Below are 15,073 nucleotides of genomic sequence, written 5' to 3' on the forward strand. Positions count from 1 at the left end.
TTGCTCGATGTTAAATATGTAAATCCAACATATAAAAGATATTGATATGAACTAGATATGATCGTTTCACTTATACATACACTATACACCACGAATAGACATAAGATAGCTAGAAATGGACTAACAGTCTTTCACTACATAAACTTTATGTACAGTTTTAAATGCACAAACTACACACAAAGCTAGCACACGCGTAGCATATGAACAAGCAAAGAAAACGCCATTTTCAATGCAATTCTGTACATCAAATAAAGCTCATGCTTTTGATACAAGATTTAGACAATGATGCAAGAAGATCGCACATTCAAGTAGATATTCTAGTCCGAGAAGTTCTATTTTACAGTATAGCAAGGCTTCACGTTACATCATAAGTATAGCAACATGGGGACGGGTGCAGCTACTTGAATTTCAATGAATCTTCTGACCCTCTGCGTCATTGATATGAAAAGTAAGTGAACATATGATCTAATAGCTTGTTTCTTTCGGATGTTCAGGCAACAGTTGTTTAATACATGTACATCTACTGGCAACATTGGAGAATACAAACTAGTCACTTGGATATACCAAGGACGTTGTACAGTATAACATCCTTGGATACACATGTTACCATTTGCCTTTATGTACAGCAGGACTGGCCAAATTTACACTGTAATAAGTATTTTTTTCTTCTTGAAGTTTGTAGCTCACTTAAAACAGATTTTTTTTCAGTCAGGTTAAAGGTCCAAACTTTGGAACTTCTTCAAGTAATTACATTTTGTCCTTGGTTTGTCCAGACCATTATACAATAAAAATAGTAGAACTAGTAGAAATATGGGTACAATACTAAAGATTTAATTAACTTTGTAAATGGCATATCAACTGCAAAACATATACATGTAATTTGAAACACAGTTTTCCAAATTGGCCTAAATATTTAAAAACGTAATGTTTTTGTATGTTTTGCTCTTGTGTCAAAGATTTCGTAGGATTTACATCAAAGACAGCTGGCAATTTTCTCCCCACTTAGTGGGCAAAGTTTCTTCAAGCAAATACATCAGCTTAATCAAGCCATCTCCCTTACCCTTTAACACTGATAACAAATACATGTAGAAGAAGAAGATGTACAAATCAAGGCCAATGGCCTAAGCCTCTACCAGGCCCCACAGATCGCTTGACAAATATTAGAAATTCAAGGCAAAATAAAGAGAATAGTAACTATTGGACCCTATGGCCGTCCGACTACCCTAGCGTACCACTTGGCCAATTTCTGTAGCAATGCTGTAATTTTATGGATGACATCCTCTTGAGACCCCAAGACTACCCAAAAAAAAAATGCTGCTAAACTACAGGACTAAATACTGTAATTCCTGATTTTTTTTCACTATACTTTTATGTTCACGGTTTTCACGGTGACAACTGTAACGTGAACTTATCATTACTGATAACAAATGATACAAGATACTTTTTTACATGCACCTGCCACCACCGTGAACATTTAGTTCCGAGAACAAGTTAAATTTTCTCAGACCGTGAAAGTTTGGTACCGAGAAGACAAAGTGAATTACAGTATCCATTCTTCCCCAGGCTTGGTTTGGTTTTAAGACACAATCGTCGCCATTTCAATAATGTCTTTATTGCCATTCTTGTAAAATTCTGACTGACCTGGGATGCTTTGGGGTCACAAAATTGTGGCCAAAGATTTATTTTTTATTTTTAGAACTGTCAAAAGTGATGCACACGCAGATGGCATCCATAAAATTAATTCAGTGCGGCCTTACTAAACAGTGAGAAGGGCTTTAAACAGTTACAGACACAACATGTAGGTACAAAATGTATCTTTTACCATATGATGGAATAGAGTATATCTGTACAGCTATTGTTATAACACACATTCAAAGTTTTTACAGACAAGGTTGATTTACTCTAATGTAGTTAGGACTACGCTCAATTCAGTCAACATTGTTACTGCCTGAAAAATGCCATATGTATTTATCCTACAAATAGTATATATATAATCAAACAAACTGAATTTTCCCACCACTTTTGTGAACACAAAATATGCGGAATACACATGATTTCTACAACTCAATCACACCATTGCAATAATAAACAATACATCTAAATGATCAACAAGTGCTCTGTCTCTATATGTGATAGTTGGAGCCTCCAAAAAATCACTTCATTTCTTCAGCTTAATTTTGTAAAGAGTGGAAGTCTGGGCAATGTTTTTGTTATATCCTGGGAGAGGTAAAAAACATGGGTAGATGAAGATCTACTGGAAAGAATTGTCAAGGCTTTCCATTGTTTACCAACAAAAAGTTTATCTCTTCATTTTGCTGACCACTGCTTGATTTTACCCATCATATGAATGGACTAGTCCACAACAGGCATTTACATGAAAGGTTTATGGATGTACCATCCATAAATGGGGGTGTGAAGCTCCGTTGTGTTTGCCGTGGGGTTGTTGAATGAGCGGTGGGGTCTGGAGGCATTTTCATGACTTAGAAGCCGGAGAAAGCGAAGTCGTCTTCTCTTGAGAAGACGATAAAGTACGCCAAGATGGTGATGAACACGACAACGTTGCCCGCTACCGTTAGACCGCATGCTGCACCTTGTATCTGGGGGGAAAGAATGAAAGTCATTTTTCTGTTTGTACTTATTTTAGAAAAAACCATTACATGTATTCATTCTAATGTAAGCCATGTGATATACATGTCAAGCAGAACTGCTTGAACATGTAATTTTGTAGAAATACCTTTAATCAAATAATAATACAGTTTAAAGCTCAGTGTATGGCCTTTTCATATTTTTTGTCACGGTAGGACGTAAATTAAAGTAAAATGACTAATATACTTAGTAACTACGCCTTCCTAATAGAACCGACAGTCCGAAGGCTGACACAACAATGCTAGTGGTGAGAGGAAGATCCTGTCAGGTGCTCCGGTCAAATTGTTCAAGTACAGGTACAGGTCCGGACGTGTAGTACTTGACCTCTGTAACCGACTCCTGTACCTGATGTTACCTTTAGATCCACTTCCCTACTCAGGACATGTACTTAGTAGGAGTGCCTATGGTAAGCATGTATAATAGTAAAATAACTCACTACGCCTGCTCTTCCGAGTACGATGGGCAGCCCGAAGGCTAACACAACAATCCCTGTGGTCAGGAAGATGCTGAGCTCCTGTCAAATTGTCTAGCTGCCGACAGAAGGTCTTGGAAGAAACTTACAGTCGCCTGCACCGCAGCCGACCGATGATGATGATGACAGGTTCGCACTTATACTTTAACCTCTGTAACCGACTCCTGTACCTGTTTCTGTGCCTATGGTAAGCATGTATAATAGTAAAACAACTCACTACGCCTGCTCTTGCGAGTACGATGGGCAGCCCGAAGGCGGACACGACGATGTCAGTGGTCAGGAAGTTGCTGAGCTCCTGACATGCACTTCGCTCACTTGATGAACTTATTCCGTGGTTATAGCATATGACCATGCCCAATGATACCATATGCACCTAATGGCAGATCACTACTGTACTGTAGTGCTTAGTAACCCTAAACTGATCTATGAATGAGAAATGACTCACTACGCCTGCTCTTGCGAGCACGATCGGCAGCCCAAAGGCTGACACGACGATGCCAGTTGTCAGGAAGATGCTGAGCTCCTGGTAGGCTTTGCTTCTAAGTGTGTCTATCTATAATGTTATTCTATATCTAGTCTGTACATGAGAAATAACTCACTACTCCTGCTCTTGCGAGTACGATCGGCAGCCCGAAGGCTGACACGACGATGCCAGTGGTCAGGAAGATGCTGAGCTCCTGGCAGGCATTGCTTCTCAATGTTCCTTAGGAACTTCCTATCTATAATATCATTCTATGTACATGAGAAATAACTCACTACTCCTGCTCTTGCAAGTACGATGGGCAGCCCAAAGGCTGATACAACAATCCCTGTGGTCAGGAAGATACTGGGCTCCTGTTAGGTGCCGCTGTCAAGCTGTTCAGGTACAGGTACAGGTTCAACCCTCAGTAACCGACTCCTGTACCTGTTCCTGTGCCTATGGTAAGCATGTATAAAAGTAAAATAACTTACTACTCCTGCTCTTGCGAGTACGATGGGCAGCCCGAAGGCCGACACCACGATGCCAGTGGTCAGGAAGATGCTGAGCTCCTTGTAGGCTTTGCTTCTAAGTGTGTCTATCTATAACTTTATTCTATATTTAGTCTGTACATGAGAAATAACTTACTACGCCTGCTCTTGCGAGTACGATGGGCAGCCCAAAGGCTGACACGACGATCCCTGTGGTGAGGTGAGGAAGATGCTCAAGCTCCTAGTAGTACCTGGCTTTGCTTTTCCGTGTGCCTATCTATAATATTATGCTATATTATACCAGGTGTCACCTCTCCGAGAATGAACTGAACTGAACTGATATTATACCAGGGAAGAGATCAAAGTACTCACTACTCCTGCTCTTGCGAGTACGATGGGCAGCCCAAAGGCTGACACCACGATGCCAGTCGTCAGGAAGATTCTGAGCTCCTGGCAGGCTTTGCTTCTAAGTGTGTCTACATTTGTATACTGTCATTCTATATTAACTCTGTAGTACTCTGTACATGAGAAATAACTTACTACTCCTGCTCTTGCGAGTACGATGGGCAGCCCAAAGGCTGACACCACGATCCCTGTGGTCAGGAAGATGCTGAGCTCCTGGCAGGCTGAGCTGGCGGAGTCAGACATCTCCTCCATGTACCGTCGGGAGATGCACCACGGGATCGGCGCCAAGATGTAGAACATCACCACGAAGAATGGCCACCACAGGCTGGGAGTGGGGGGGGTGTAGGTGAAACGTTTCAGCTTAACCCAAAGACAACAACAATCTACAGGGTTCTCACAAGGGTTTTTCACAGCATAGGGGGTACCTTATATTGTTATAATTAGCCTGGCATGGCAAGCAGCACAGGCATTCAAGTATTCTAGGGGTCCTCTCCCTGAAAAATTTTTAATTTATAATCCTCGGAAATTCTATTTCTGGCATTTTTAGGGAAATGTTTGATGAAATACTAGTAAAGTAAAGCAAACAGTTTGCTACATAATGCTTCATAGTAATAGAAAGACTGTGGGGGGGGGGGGGGGTTACTGTAAAGAAAACTATCATCAGTATAAAAACATTGTATGGTGACAAGTTAAAATGGGTATCTGTATCTGTATCTATATAGCCGGTATAGCCGCCCTTCAGCGTAACACACCAGCTTTGCAGGCACGCGGTGCGGCAGCAGCTGGTTATATTACACTGAACGATCCGTCACACCTAACTTCTGCACATCTATCTGCAAGCATTCTTTAAAACTATCCAGAGAAGAGGCCCCTACTGTGCTTGGTGATAACAAGTCTTTAGGTATGTTAGAGAAACAATACTGGCAAGAAAAAGACTACCGTAATGGGAAAGGGAGAAATAACTGACTTACTTGAACTGCGGAAGTGCACAAGCCAAGACAACAAACGTCATCCCGATAGCACCAAAGAAGGCCAACCCGATCAAACTGGAATACAAAACAGCAATGGACGATAATGGGTTATCAAATGGCATGACTAGTACATTTCAACAAAAGGTGACAGGTGTCAAATGTATGCTTAAAAGCAGAGACACTCTTCAAGGTTGGCTGCTACTTACTAGCACTTAAGTACTGCATAGTTATGACTTACATGCACATGTTTCTTATGGTTTTATCCTTACAGATGGTTGTTTCTACAATCAAATTAATCAATCAAATGCTTCACTGGAAAAACAAGGGTCTACCAGCTACAAAATTGTACAAAAAACCAGACTCTGATTCAGAGTAAGAAAAATTGTACTCACGCTGTTGTTATTGCAGATACAGTGGACATGAAAGAAGAAACAGAATAACACTGTTACTTATTAGCAATATCGTGGTATTAACTTGTATGGATTTACCTATACCTTTAATTCTGGATTTATCTATTCCTTTTCAACTGAAGTCAGGCAACGCCGGTTAAGCCTTGCTGCACATGTTGTTCAACATGGTGAACCAGCCTGTAAACTGCTCTTTTGGTCCCCAGAAGCAAACAGGAGAAGAGGACGTCCATACCTCACGCTAAAGAACTTTATTGAAGCAGAGACTGGTCTATATGATAAGGACCTCATTGAACTAATGAAAGATAGAAAACAATTTGGAAGCAAAACTATGTGAATGCTTCAACTTGTTAAAATCAAGTATGAATATGTATGTATGTATGTATGTATGTTATCTATTCCCTTAATGCTGAAGATTCTATTTACAAAGAACACACAACACAAATGTTACAAAGTCCCCCACAAATGCCATATAGTGATATACACAATGGCACAGCCCAGAGACAACAGTAGTCACAAGACCAATGGTCATGAAGCATGTAGAAAATAGGTCAGTGTCTCACTTATCAACAGGGGTGGAACTCATGACTGACTCCATCTCTACTCTAGGAACCTCTGCATATCTGTTATTGCCCTGTTCAATTGTTGTTTGCTTACCAAATTGTGATTTGGGATACTGTTAATCGTGAAACATTTGCAGATGTTTTATGTTCATGGTCTTTGCAATGAGCTGTCATTGTCATCATTATACATGATGTATAATATATATACAATGTAAGAGAAATCACACATGCTCTCTATCATTTCAATCATGAAATTAAGACATCATGATGTGCACGTTCTTGCTCTTTGTATTGCAAAATGAATTCCTTAAGAACAATTTACAACAGTTAATGAGTTATTTAAGAAAAAAATATCTGGGCCCCCAACACAACACCCTGACCTCAAATCAGATTGATGGTACAGTAGTAGTAACGAAATAAATCTGCACAAGCTTTTCAATCACTTTGCACTGCTGGCCTGATCTGATTGCTATCGACCCAACAGCTGTCGATATGCACTTATGTTACATGCAATACAATCAACGGAGAGCCATGATAGAAACCTAGATTACATTTCAAGCTATTCATTATAACCACGAGGAACGTTATGAAGGTAGGGGTGTGAAAAATTTTTTTTTTAAATAGCAAATCAAGAAAATATTGCCTTCGGCTACACCTGCAGACGCGTGATAATAAGAATGAATGAATGACCTTTATTGTACATTTGTGCTCAAACAAGCTAAGTACAGGTCGTAGCTCTAGTGATAAGGTACAATTTTGACAAAAAGGTATCTTATCATCTCTACATATGCTATTACATGCTAGTATGTACAAGTTCAACTTCTTCTCGCTTCTTAAAACAGTTATAAACATAAGGACAGATGGAATCAATAATGAATGGTTTATCTAGTTGCATGAGAAATATGAATTTTTCCGTGGTATTCAAGAATCGGAAATTAGGAAACATATGTTGTATATTTTCAAAGAGGACGTTTCTTTCGTTGTTGTATAAAGTACAGTCAACAATAAAGTGACACTCATCCTCTATCTTATTCAAGTTACAATATTGGCAGATTCTTTCTTCCAGAGGAATGTGGTTATGTCGGCCTTTTTCAATGTGGAGTCTGTGTGAACTAATGCGGAGCTTTGTGATGGCTGTTCTGTGCCGAATGTTTGCAATCTTTAGGTATTTCTCGTCGTTGTAAGTAGTCTTAAGTAATCTGTATGTTCGTAATTTGTTGTTTTTGCGCATTGCTGTCACGAAAGATTGAAGGTACATATCTTTTAAACGTTGGTCGATGGATGGAATTATTTGCGATGGATTTAGGACAGATGACATGGGAGAATGCCAGACATAGCCAAAACCACATTCCTCTAGTGTCTTGCGGACTCCAGAAGCCCAGCATTTAGCGCCTAATGTGTCTAGCTCAAGTTGGCACAAAAGGGCGTCTGCAGACAGACTATCAGCTGGCACGTTCTGGCGTACTCTAATATACTGTTTGATGGCGTTAAGGGATGCTTCTAGTTTAAGAGGGTGTCTTCCCAGTTCTGCCATTACGGCCAGGTTACAGGCGGATCTGGGGACATTCAATGATTGTTTACAAAATTTTAAATGGATAGTTTCAATTGGGGATGATTTTGGAGTTTTGAATGAACCCCATATTTCCGAACCATACAACAAAATAGGTTTCACGCTGGTGTCAAATAGTTTGCTTCTTATGGATATAGAAGCGTCGGCTTTGCCAAGGGACTGGTTGATTCCATAGAGGGCTCTCAGGCCTTTGCTGTGTAGATATTTGTTATTTGCCTTGAACGTGCCAGCTGAATTTACAACAATGCCCAGATAACAATAATTTGTAACAATTTCTACTACATGTCTGTTATATAGAAAAAGGCAGTCTTTTGGTAGGCGGCCACCTTTCGTAAATACAATGACTTTAGTTTTCTTTAGATTAACATTTAACTTCCATGATTCACAATAATTTTCTAATCTACTTAGAGAAGTTTGCAGACCCTGTTGAGATTCAGACAAAAGTACCAGGTCATCTGCATATAATAAACATGACACTTTCTTATTGTGCAATATAGGAGGGTTACAGAAATGGTCATTAAACATATCTGGTAAATCACTTATGAATAAATTAAACAAAGTTGGACTAAGATTACAGCCTTGTCGAACCCCACAGTTAGTTACAAAAGTATCGGTAAGACCGTGGCTAGTTTTAACACAATTTGTTGTTTTGGAATACATGTCTTTTATAGTGAGTAGAAATTTCCCCCCTAATCCAAGTTTATTTAATTTCAGTAAAAGGCCTTCTCTCCAAACCGAGTCAAACGCCTTGCTAAAATCTACAAAACAGGCATAAAGTCGTGCGTTTTTGCTCAGATATTTACTGACTAAGGTGGATAATACGAAAAGGTTGTCAGTTGTTCTAAAGTTCTTTCTAAAACCGGCCTGTTGTGGTTTGAAAAGGCTGTAATGTTCTGCATAATTAACAAGACGGGTATTCAAAATAGATGAGAATAGTTTTCCCAGACAACTAATTATTGAGATTCCCCGATAGTTGTCTGGGACAGAAGTGTCCCCGGATTTATGAATGGGTACAATATGACTTAGGGACCATTCTTTAGGGAAGTAACTATTTTGTAGACAGGAATTGAAAAGATGTAGAAGTGGTTTCTTTAGAATATGTCTTCCACATTTTAACATTTCATTATTGATCATGTCGCCACTGCTAGATTTTTTGTTTTTTAAATTTGATAAAGCGGTGTCCAATTCTTTCTCAGTTATAAGGGAGTCTAATATGGAGTTCTCCATTGAGGTTGTATTTGAAAGGGATGAAGTGTCTACGGTTTCGGTGGTTGAAGCATCTATGTTACAGAAACCATTTAATAAATGTTTGTCCAGGTTACTAAAGTACTGTAGCCAGCCCTCCTCTGATATTTGGCTACTCCCAGATACTTTCTCTGGTTTCAACTTGTTCAATAAGTTCCAGAACGCAGTCGGGTTTCTTTCTCTGAGTGAAGATAGTTGGTTCATTATTTGTTGGTGGAAGTCACGTTTTTTCTTTTTTACCAGTTTTTTGTAGTCTTTTCTCGTTTTAAAGAACCGTCCTCTTATTTCTGGGTTAGATGGATGTTTTTCAAGCAATGTTGCCAGGTTTTTTATTTCACGTTTCATTTGTATGCAGGTTTTATCGAACCATCTTTTGTTTTGTTTTTTCCGTGGATGTTTTCTATGTCCTTTCAAACTCAAACAATTGTGACCAACATCTATTAATAATGAGCTAAATTTGGAGACAATGTTTTCTATTTGGGCTGGAGCGGTCGCATTAGTAATGTTTTCGAGTGAAATGGTTTGTAATCTTTGTAAGATGTTAGGTTGACTTAGAGAATGCAGAAAACTGTGAGCTGATTTTTCGTTCCAGTTAAATCGATTTGGCGATGGTTTTACATTAGTGGTTCTACGATTTTCTTGGACATTGTGATGGGCAGATTTTGAGTGAATGAGTACTGACAGCATGCAATGGTCAGAGAATATGGTTAATGGATTTACACGAAACGTTAAAATGTGTTTTAAGAAGGGCTGACTAGAAATGATATAATCTACAGTGCTGCTGCCTTTCGGTTGATGACAGGTGAACTTTCCCTGTAGATCGCCAGCTATCCTACCGTTTAATATGGACAGGTTAGCTTGGATGCATAGGTCACAGATTAGTCTGCCAAATTTGTTTGGTGGTGCTTTATCCATATGTTGTCTATCTGAGTGGTGTTTTGAATTTACAAATTGATTCTTGTCATCTTCAATGTCGCAGTCTACGTAATCTCGTAGATTACCAAGACGAGCGTTTAAATCCCCCCCGAGAAGTAAGAATCCCTGTGTGCTGTATTGAGAAATCTCGTTTTCCAAAATGTCTAATACATGGTTATCAGAGTTTTTGTGTGTGGTGGATGAGCTCGGGCTTATATAAACAGAACAGATGAATAAGTCTTTTGATAATCCTAATAATTCGCGATCTATTCTCACCCAAAGTATATCAGAGGACTTAGACGGAAGTTTCCTCACATGATTTTTGTATGCGTTTCTGTAGAAAAAGATTATGCCTCCAGAAGTGCGTCTTGCGCGTCTACTTTTTGTTCGGTGTAAATGGAAGTGGCTGTAGTTTGGGACGTCTATTTTAGTGTTATTTGTGGACCATGTCTCTAAAAGCGAAAAGAAGTCAAATTTGTTTATGTTTGCCAAAAATTCTTCGTCTTCTAATTTTGAGCCTAGGCCGTGGATATTCCAAAAGCCAAAGCTCTTGCTTCCTCCACCGTTAAACGCTTTCATTGCGAATAGAGAAAACAGTGAGTATAAGTAAAGCGGTGTCCTTAACCGAGCACTCAATATCTAACAACATGTTTGTAAGAGATATATTTAACTAAAGTGGGGACTAACTAAATACGTACGTCTTTAAAGGGTTATTCTCAAAATTCTACGGATTCTAGAAATGGTAAACAAAGGACTACAACTGATTATACATTGATTTCATGCTAACTTACAATTGTGGTATAATTTCACTCTTATAAGACAGTACAACAAGGTACTAAGTAATCTATGCTTGTCCTACCACACCATCGGCGGCCACATCAGCGCTGGGTGCCAGGGCCAAGGCGGCGGGGCCATGCGGGAAGGTGCATTTGCCATGGTAGGATTGTTCGGAGGTGGAACTGGAAAGCCCCATGGCGCAGGCGGGTAGTTGAAGATGGGAGGCGGGCTCCTCCATGGTCCCGGTCGCTGACTTGGCATTGGGCGGGCGTCTCTTGCAGGTGCGCCGAACACGGCAGGACGACCGGGCGGTGTCGGGGATGGGGTACCACGAGGTGGGCCATCTGGTTGTCCCGAGGACGAACTGGCTGTTGAGGTCCCGGGAGCACACCCGGACAGAACAGCTGAGCGTTGGCTTGTTGCAGGTGCACTTGGGAGAAGACCTTGACCTTCAGTTGGCGGGAAATCTTCAGTTGGCGGGAAATCTCCGGCCCTGGGAGCACGTGGGGGTTGCCTCTGACCATTTGCAGGATGCTGGGTGAATCTTGGAGGCACAGCACGTTGACCCTGGGTTGACTGGAAGTTTTCCCTTGTGCCCTTGCTGGTGTAGTTACCCAGACCTATGATGGGGTTAACCACTCTTTTGATGTTGGAAACCATCACACGGGTACCGAACCTATTCAAGTGGTAACCATCTGCGCAATACAGAGCTTCCTTGACCGTCCCCATGTTCGACAGGTTGCTGTTGTCCGTAACGTGTACGTAGCTTGTCTCTTCAGCTACGACGTTCAGGAAAGAGTTCACCTGTTCGCCAATTTCTTGTAGCTTAGAGTCACGTCTAGGGGGAATGGCGGAGAAAACTAGGGGAGTGTGCGGGAACTTATCGTGGGCAGTCTGAATGAGTTTTCGAAAACTCTCAGTAACATCCGTTGGATTCCGCTTGTCTCTGACATCATTTGTTCCAACATTAAACAGGATAACTTTGGGGGCGGGCATGGTTGATTGTTGGATGTGGTCTATAGCTTGTGTTATGTTGTAGGTTATCTCTTTTGTTACGCGTTTGTCTGGATACATGACGTCTGGCTTGATTGGCTTTGTGTTGGAGTCACCCAAGATTAACACATCGGGCGGCATGTCTTTACAATGCTGATGCTGTGTGATTGTTGATTCAGAGATCCTGTATACCGCTTTGTCCTGAGCGGAAGACACGTTCGCGCCTGTTTTGTGTGCTTGGCGACGGCGTTTTGCACCGGGGTTTGAAAATGTATTGTCGGGGCTGTTCTTATTGTTGTGCTCATCTAGAACTTGAAATCTGTTGCTGACGCTGACATTGGCCAATTCATACAATAATTTGTCGGCGCGATCTGAGGCCTCCTGGGTGGTTTGCGTCTCTGTCGATTTTGTCTGACCGCGTGAACCCGACAATTGAACCTTCTGCATAGCGCTTGACAGCTCGTCGTATTTGCGTTTAAGTGACTGAACTTGATTCTCGAGCTCACATTTGACACTTTCCAAACGCGCAACATCTTCTAAGAGATTCCTTTTCTCAAGGGCAGATAGTCCGTCACAGACATGGTTTTGCTCACGGGTTTTCAGCCTGTCCTCCAGTAAAGACAGTCTTTGCAGGATTGAGGTCTCAGAGTTTTTTTGGACTGAGATAGACTCAACAAGACAAGATTCCAGTTTGATCACATTTTCCTGAAGAATAGAATAGTCGGCAGGGATGACAGGAGTGGACTTGTTAGCCGTGATATGGCTATGAGGAGTACTTGTGTCTTCTACCGTTTCCTCAAGTTCAACAGGACGCAAATCATTACTGTTGCAGTCTAGCACGACTTTAGGCACAGTTTCACACGAGACGCAAACGTCAGCCATCATAGGTTGTTCACATACTGGACACAAGGGGGGGCTATCTGTTGTGTCCAACGATACAACTAAGCTGGGTTCTTCCGATTCTGTCAGAGCCTTGATTTTGTCGGTACACGCAGTGTCAATTGCCTCTTTTAGAACAGGGAATACTTCCGCGAACCACAACAGATAAGCGGAACCCTGAACTAGAATCTTGTTTGTAGATTCATAGATCGTGATACTGACAGAACCTACGATGTCTTTAGATTGGGTATCTGTGAACACAGTTTTGATCTGGTGGCCATTGTCAGGGACCTTGCCCTTTGCTACCCGGTTATTTACCGGTGCCTTTCTCGTTGCTCGGGTAGAGTGATGTTCTTCGCACTTGGAGAGCCAAGAGGTTGCAAGGTTCGGGGGTAAAAATATCGTGACACTTTGCTCATTCTGGTTAATGCAGTAGTCTGCGGACTGTTTGCGTGACTTCTTTGTGATTTTGGTAGGGACAGTTACAGAGCCGCTGTTGTCATACCGTTGTCTTCGGGACACGTCGGATAGTATACTGAACGATCTGCTTACCTCCTTGTGTCTTGTCAAAGCTTCTTTGGACGCTTCCTTACTTCTGCCGAGTTTAGACGCGTTCTCGTACAGCTTGACCTCCTTTTTGTACGCCTCCACGATGTCATCAGGAGTTGCCGAAGAAGATACGCCAAGTACAGAGTACAAATCCTCGTGAGCGCTTGGGTCGGTCATGGCGTCCGAAGTTGGCTTGGGTTGGCTTGGGTTTCACGGAAAATCGTAAATTCGTCAAAATATCCAAGAATAAGGTAAAAAGGCAACCCGATATAAATCAGAGTTGACGGAAATAAATATATAGAGTCTTTTGGATGAAAAATATTGTAGATCTACTCGGTAAGGACACTTTTAAACTTATCTCAGCAGGAGCGTGGAATCGGCGTGACCACCTCCGCCGCCATCTTGAAAATCATATAAGTCACTGAGTGATATGTGTACGATTAGTCATAGAATGCGTAAAATAAAACAAGAATGATGTTTCTCTAAATGTTGCAAACAGAGGCATCGATTGTTGTGCCTTGTTTGTTGCAGGTATACAGTATTCAAATGTATTTAAGAGATGTTCAAAGATGTAATGGGGAACATTTTGTCGCAAAAATTTACCGCAAAACGCAGTGGTCCCATGTGAATGGTTTTTGGCAACGTTGAAATATCAAAAATTTACTTCCGGTTTGCTATATCAATAATTTCGTTTAGCCCTGATTTCCATGGAAGACAGTTATCATAACGAACCTTTAGATTGTGAACAGTACTATATTGCTGTACATGCACTGATTGAGTGAGATAAAGCACACAGATCGAAAATAATTAATGAAGAACAAGAAAAACCATCGCCAAACCTTTGATGCCCGCCATCTTGGATCATGTGATCATTTATCAACGGACTGTTCCACATGCGCGGAGGGGGGACAGAGCGGAGTTACGCAGCAGAAAATCAACGCGTGTTGCTTCAATAATGGATAATGTTTCATAACATAATAAAGGTCACATGTGGTGCTGCATGTGTGATTTCATTTTTTTTAATGTTTATTCTCTAAAGATTTGTTCCAATCTTTTTTTTCTAGAATTCTTTCGCTTTAGAATAAATGAAATAATGAATGAAGGAATGAATGAAAGAGTGACTTGAAATAGCAGAAAGGGGAATCGGTAAAATTAGGAAGTTAGGAAGAAAATACAAAATGATGAAGCAACGAGTGTCAGAAGTTGGAAGAAAGTGAATCCAGACAAAAATGATTAAAAAAAAAGGTTTTTGCATAATTGGCAAGCTGAAGTTGCTAAGAACTAAGATCATTCAATTGAAAAATAATTATACTTTTCTATTCAACTTCTTTTTTGTATGATCATAATTGAGACCAATTAACAGTTACTTCTTGAGAGAAGTCTTGAAACAAAGGACAACGATCAAGCTGTAACGAAATGACCCATGAATGAAAACGAAAAGGGGCGATGCGTGGAAAACAACGAAGAAAAACAAGTCAATTGACGCATGAGCTCCGTCATGACTAAGATGGGTGTGTGACTGTGTGATGCCACCAGAAAACAGGGCGACTTCAAATCCTGACAACAAGTTATATTTTTAACGATGACGTCATCTTCGAGTTGATCGAGACTGTTCGGTAATATTCGGGAAGTGCCGAAGACACGTGTAATATATGGCCTAAAACACTTTCAAATAAAGGGGATATATGTTTTATATTTTAAGTAAAATAACTATATTTTATTATAATGTTAAC

General features: G+C 40.7%; 1 protein-coding gene across 2 annotated transcripts; it reads right to left on the reverse strand.

The window, feature by feature from the left end:
- Positions 1-1,593: 1,593 nt before the first annotated feature.
- Positions 1,594-14,311, reverse strand: LOC118431859 (leptin receptor overlapping transcript-like 1). 2 transcript variants are annotated; one of them, XM_035843260.1, is made up of 4 exons: positions 14,180-14,311; positions 5,443-5,517; positions 4,607-4,796; positions 1,594-2,597 (listed from the first exon to the last, which is right to left on the reverse strand). In XM_035843260.1, exons 1-4 carry the CDS (start codon positions 14,233-14,235, stop codon positions 2,481-2,483), a joined length of 438 nt encoding a protein of 145 aa, XP_035699153.1. In that variant the 5' UTR covers positions 14,236-14,311; the 3' UTR covers positions 1,594-2,480. The 2 variants fall into 2 exon arrangements, with proteins under 2 accessions (XP_035699153.1, XP_035699154.1); XM_035843261.1 differs by lacking the exon at positions 14,180-14,311 and adding an exon at positions 5,835-5,940.
- Positions 14,312-15,073: the final 762 nt, after the last annotated feature.

This window comes from Branchiostoma floridae, chromosome 15, assembly GCF_000003815.2.
Source record: "Branchiostoma floridae strain S238N-H82 chromosome 15, Bfl_VNyyK, whole genome shotgun sequence".
NCBI classification, from domain to species: domain Eukaryota; kingdom Metazoa; phylum Chordata; class Leptocardii; order Amphioxiformes; family Branchiostomatidae; genus Branchiostoma; species Branchiostoma floridae.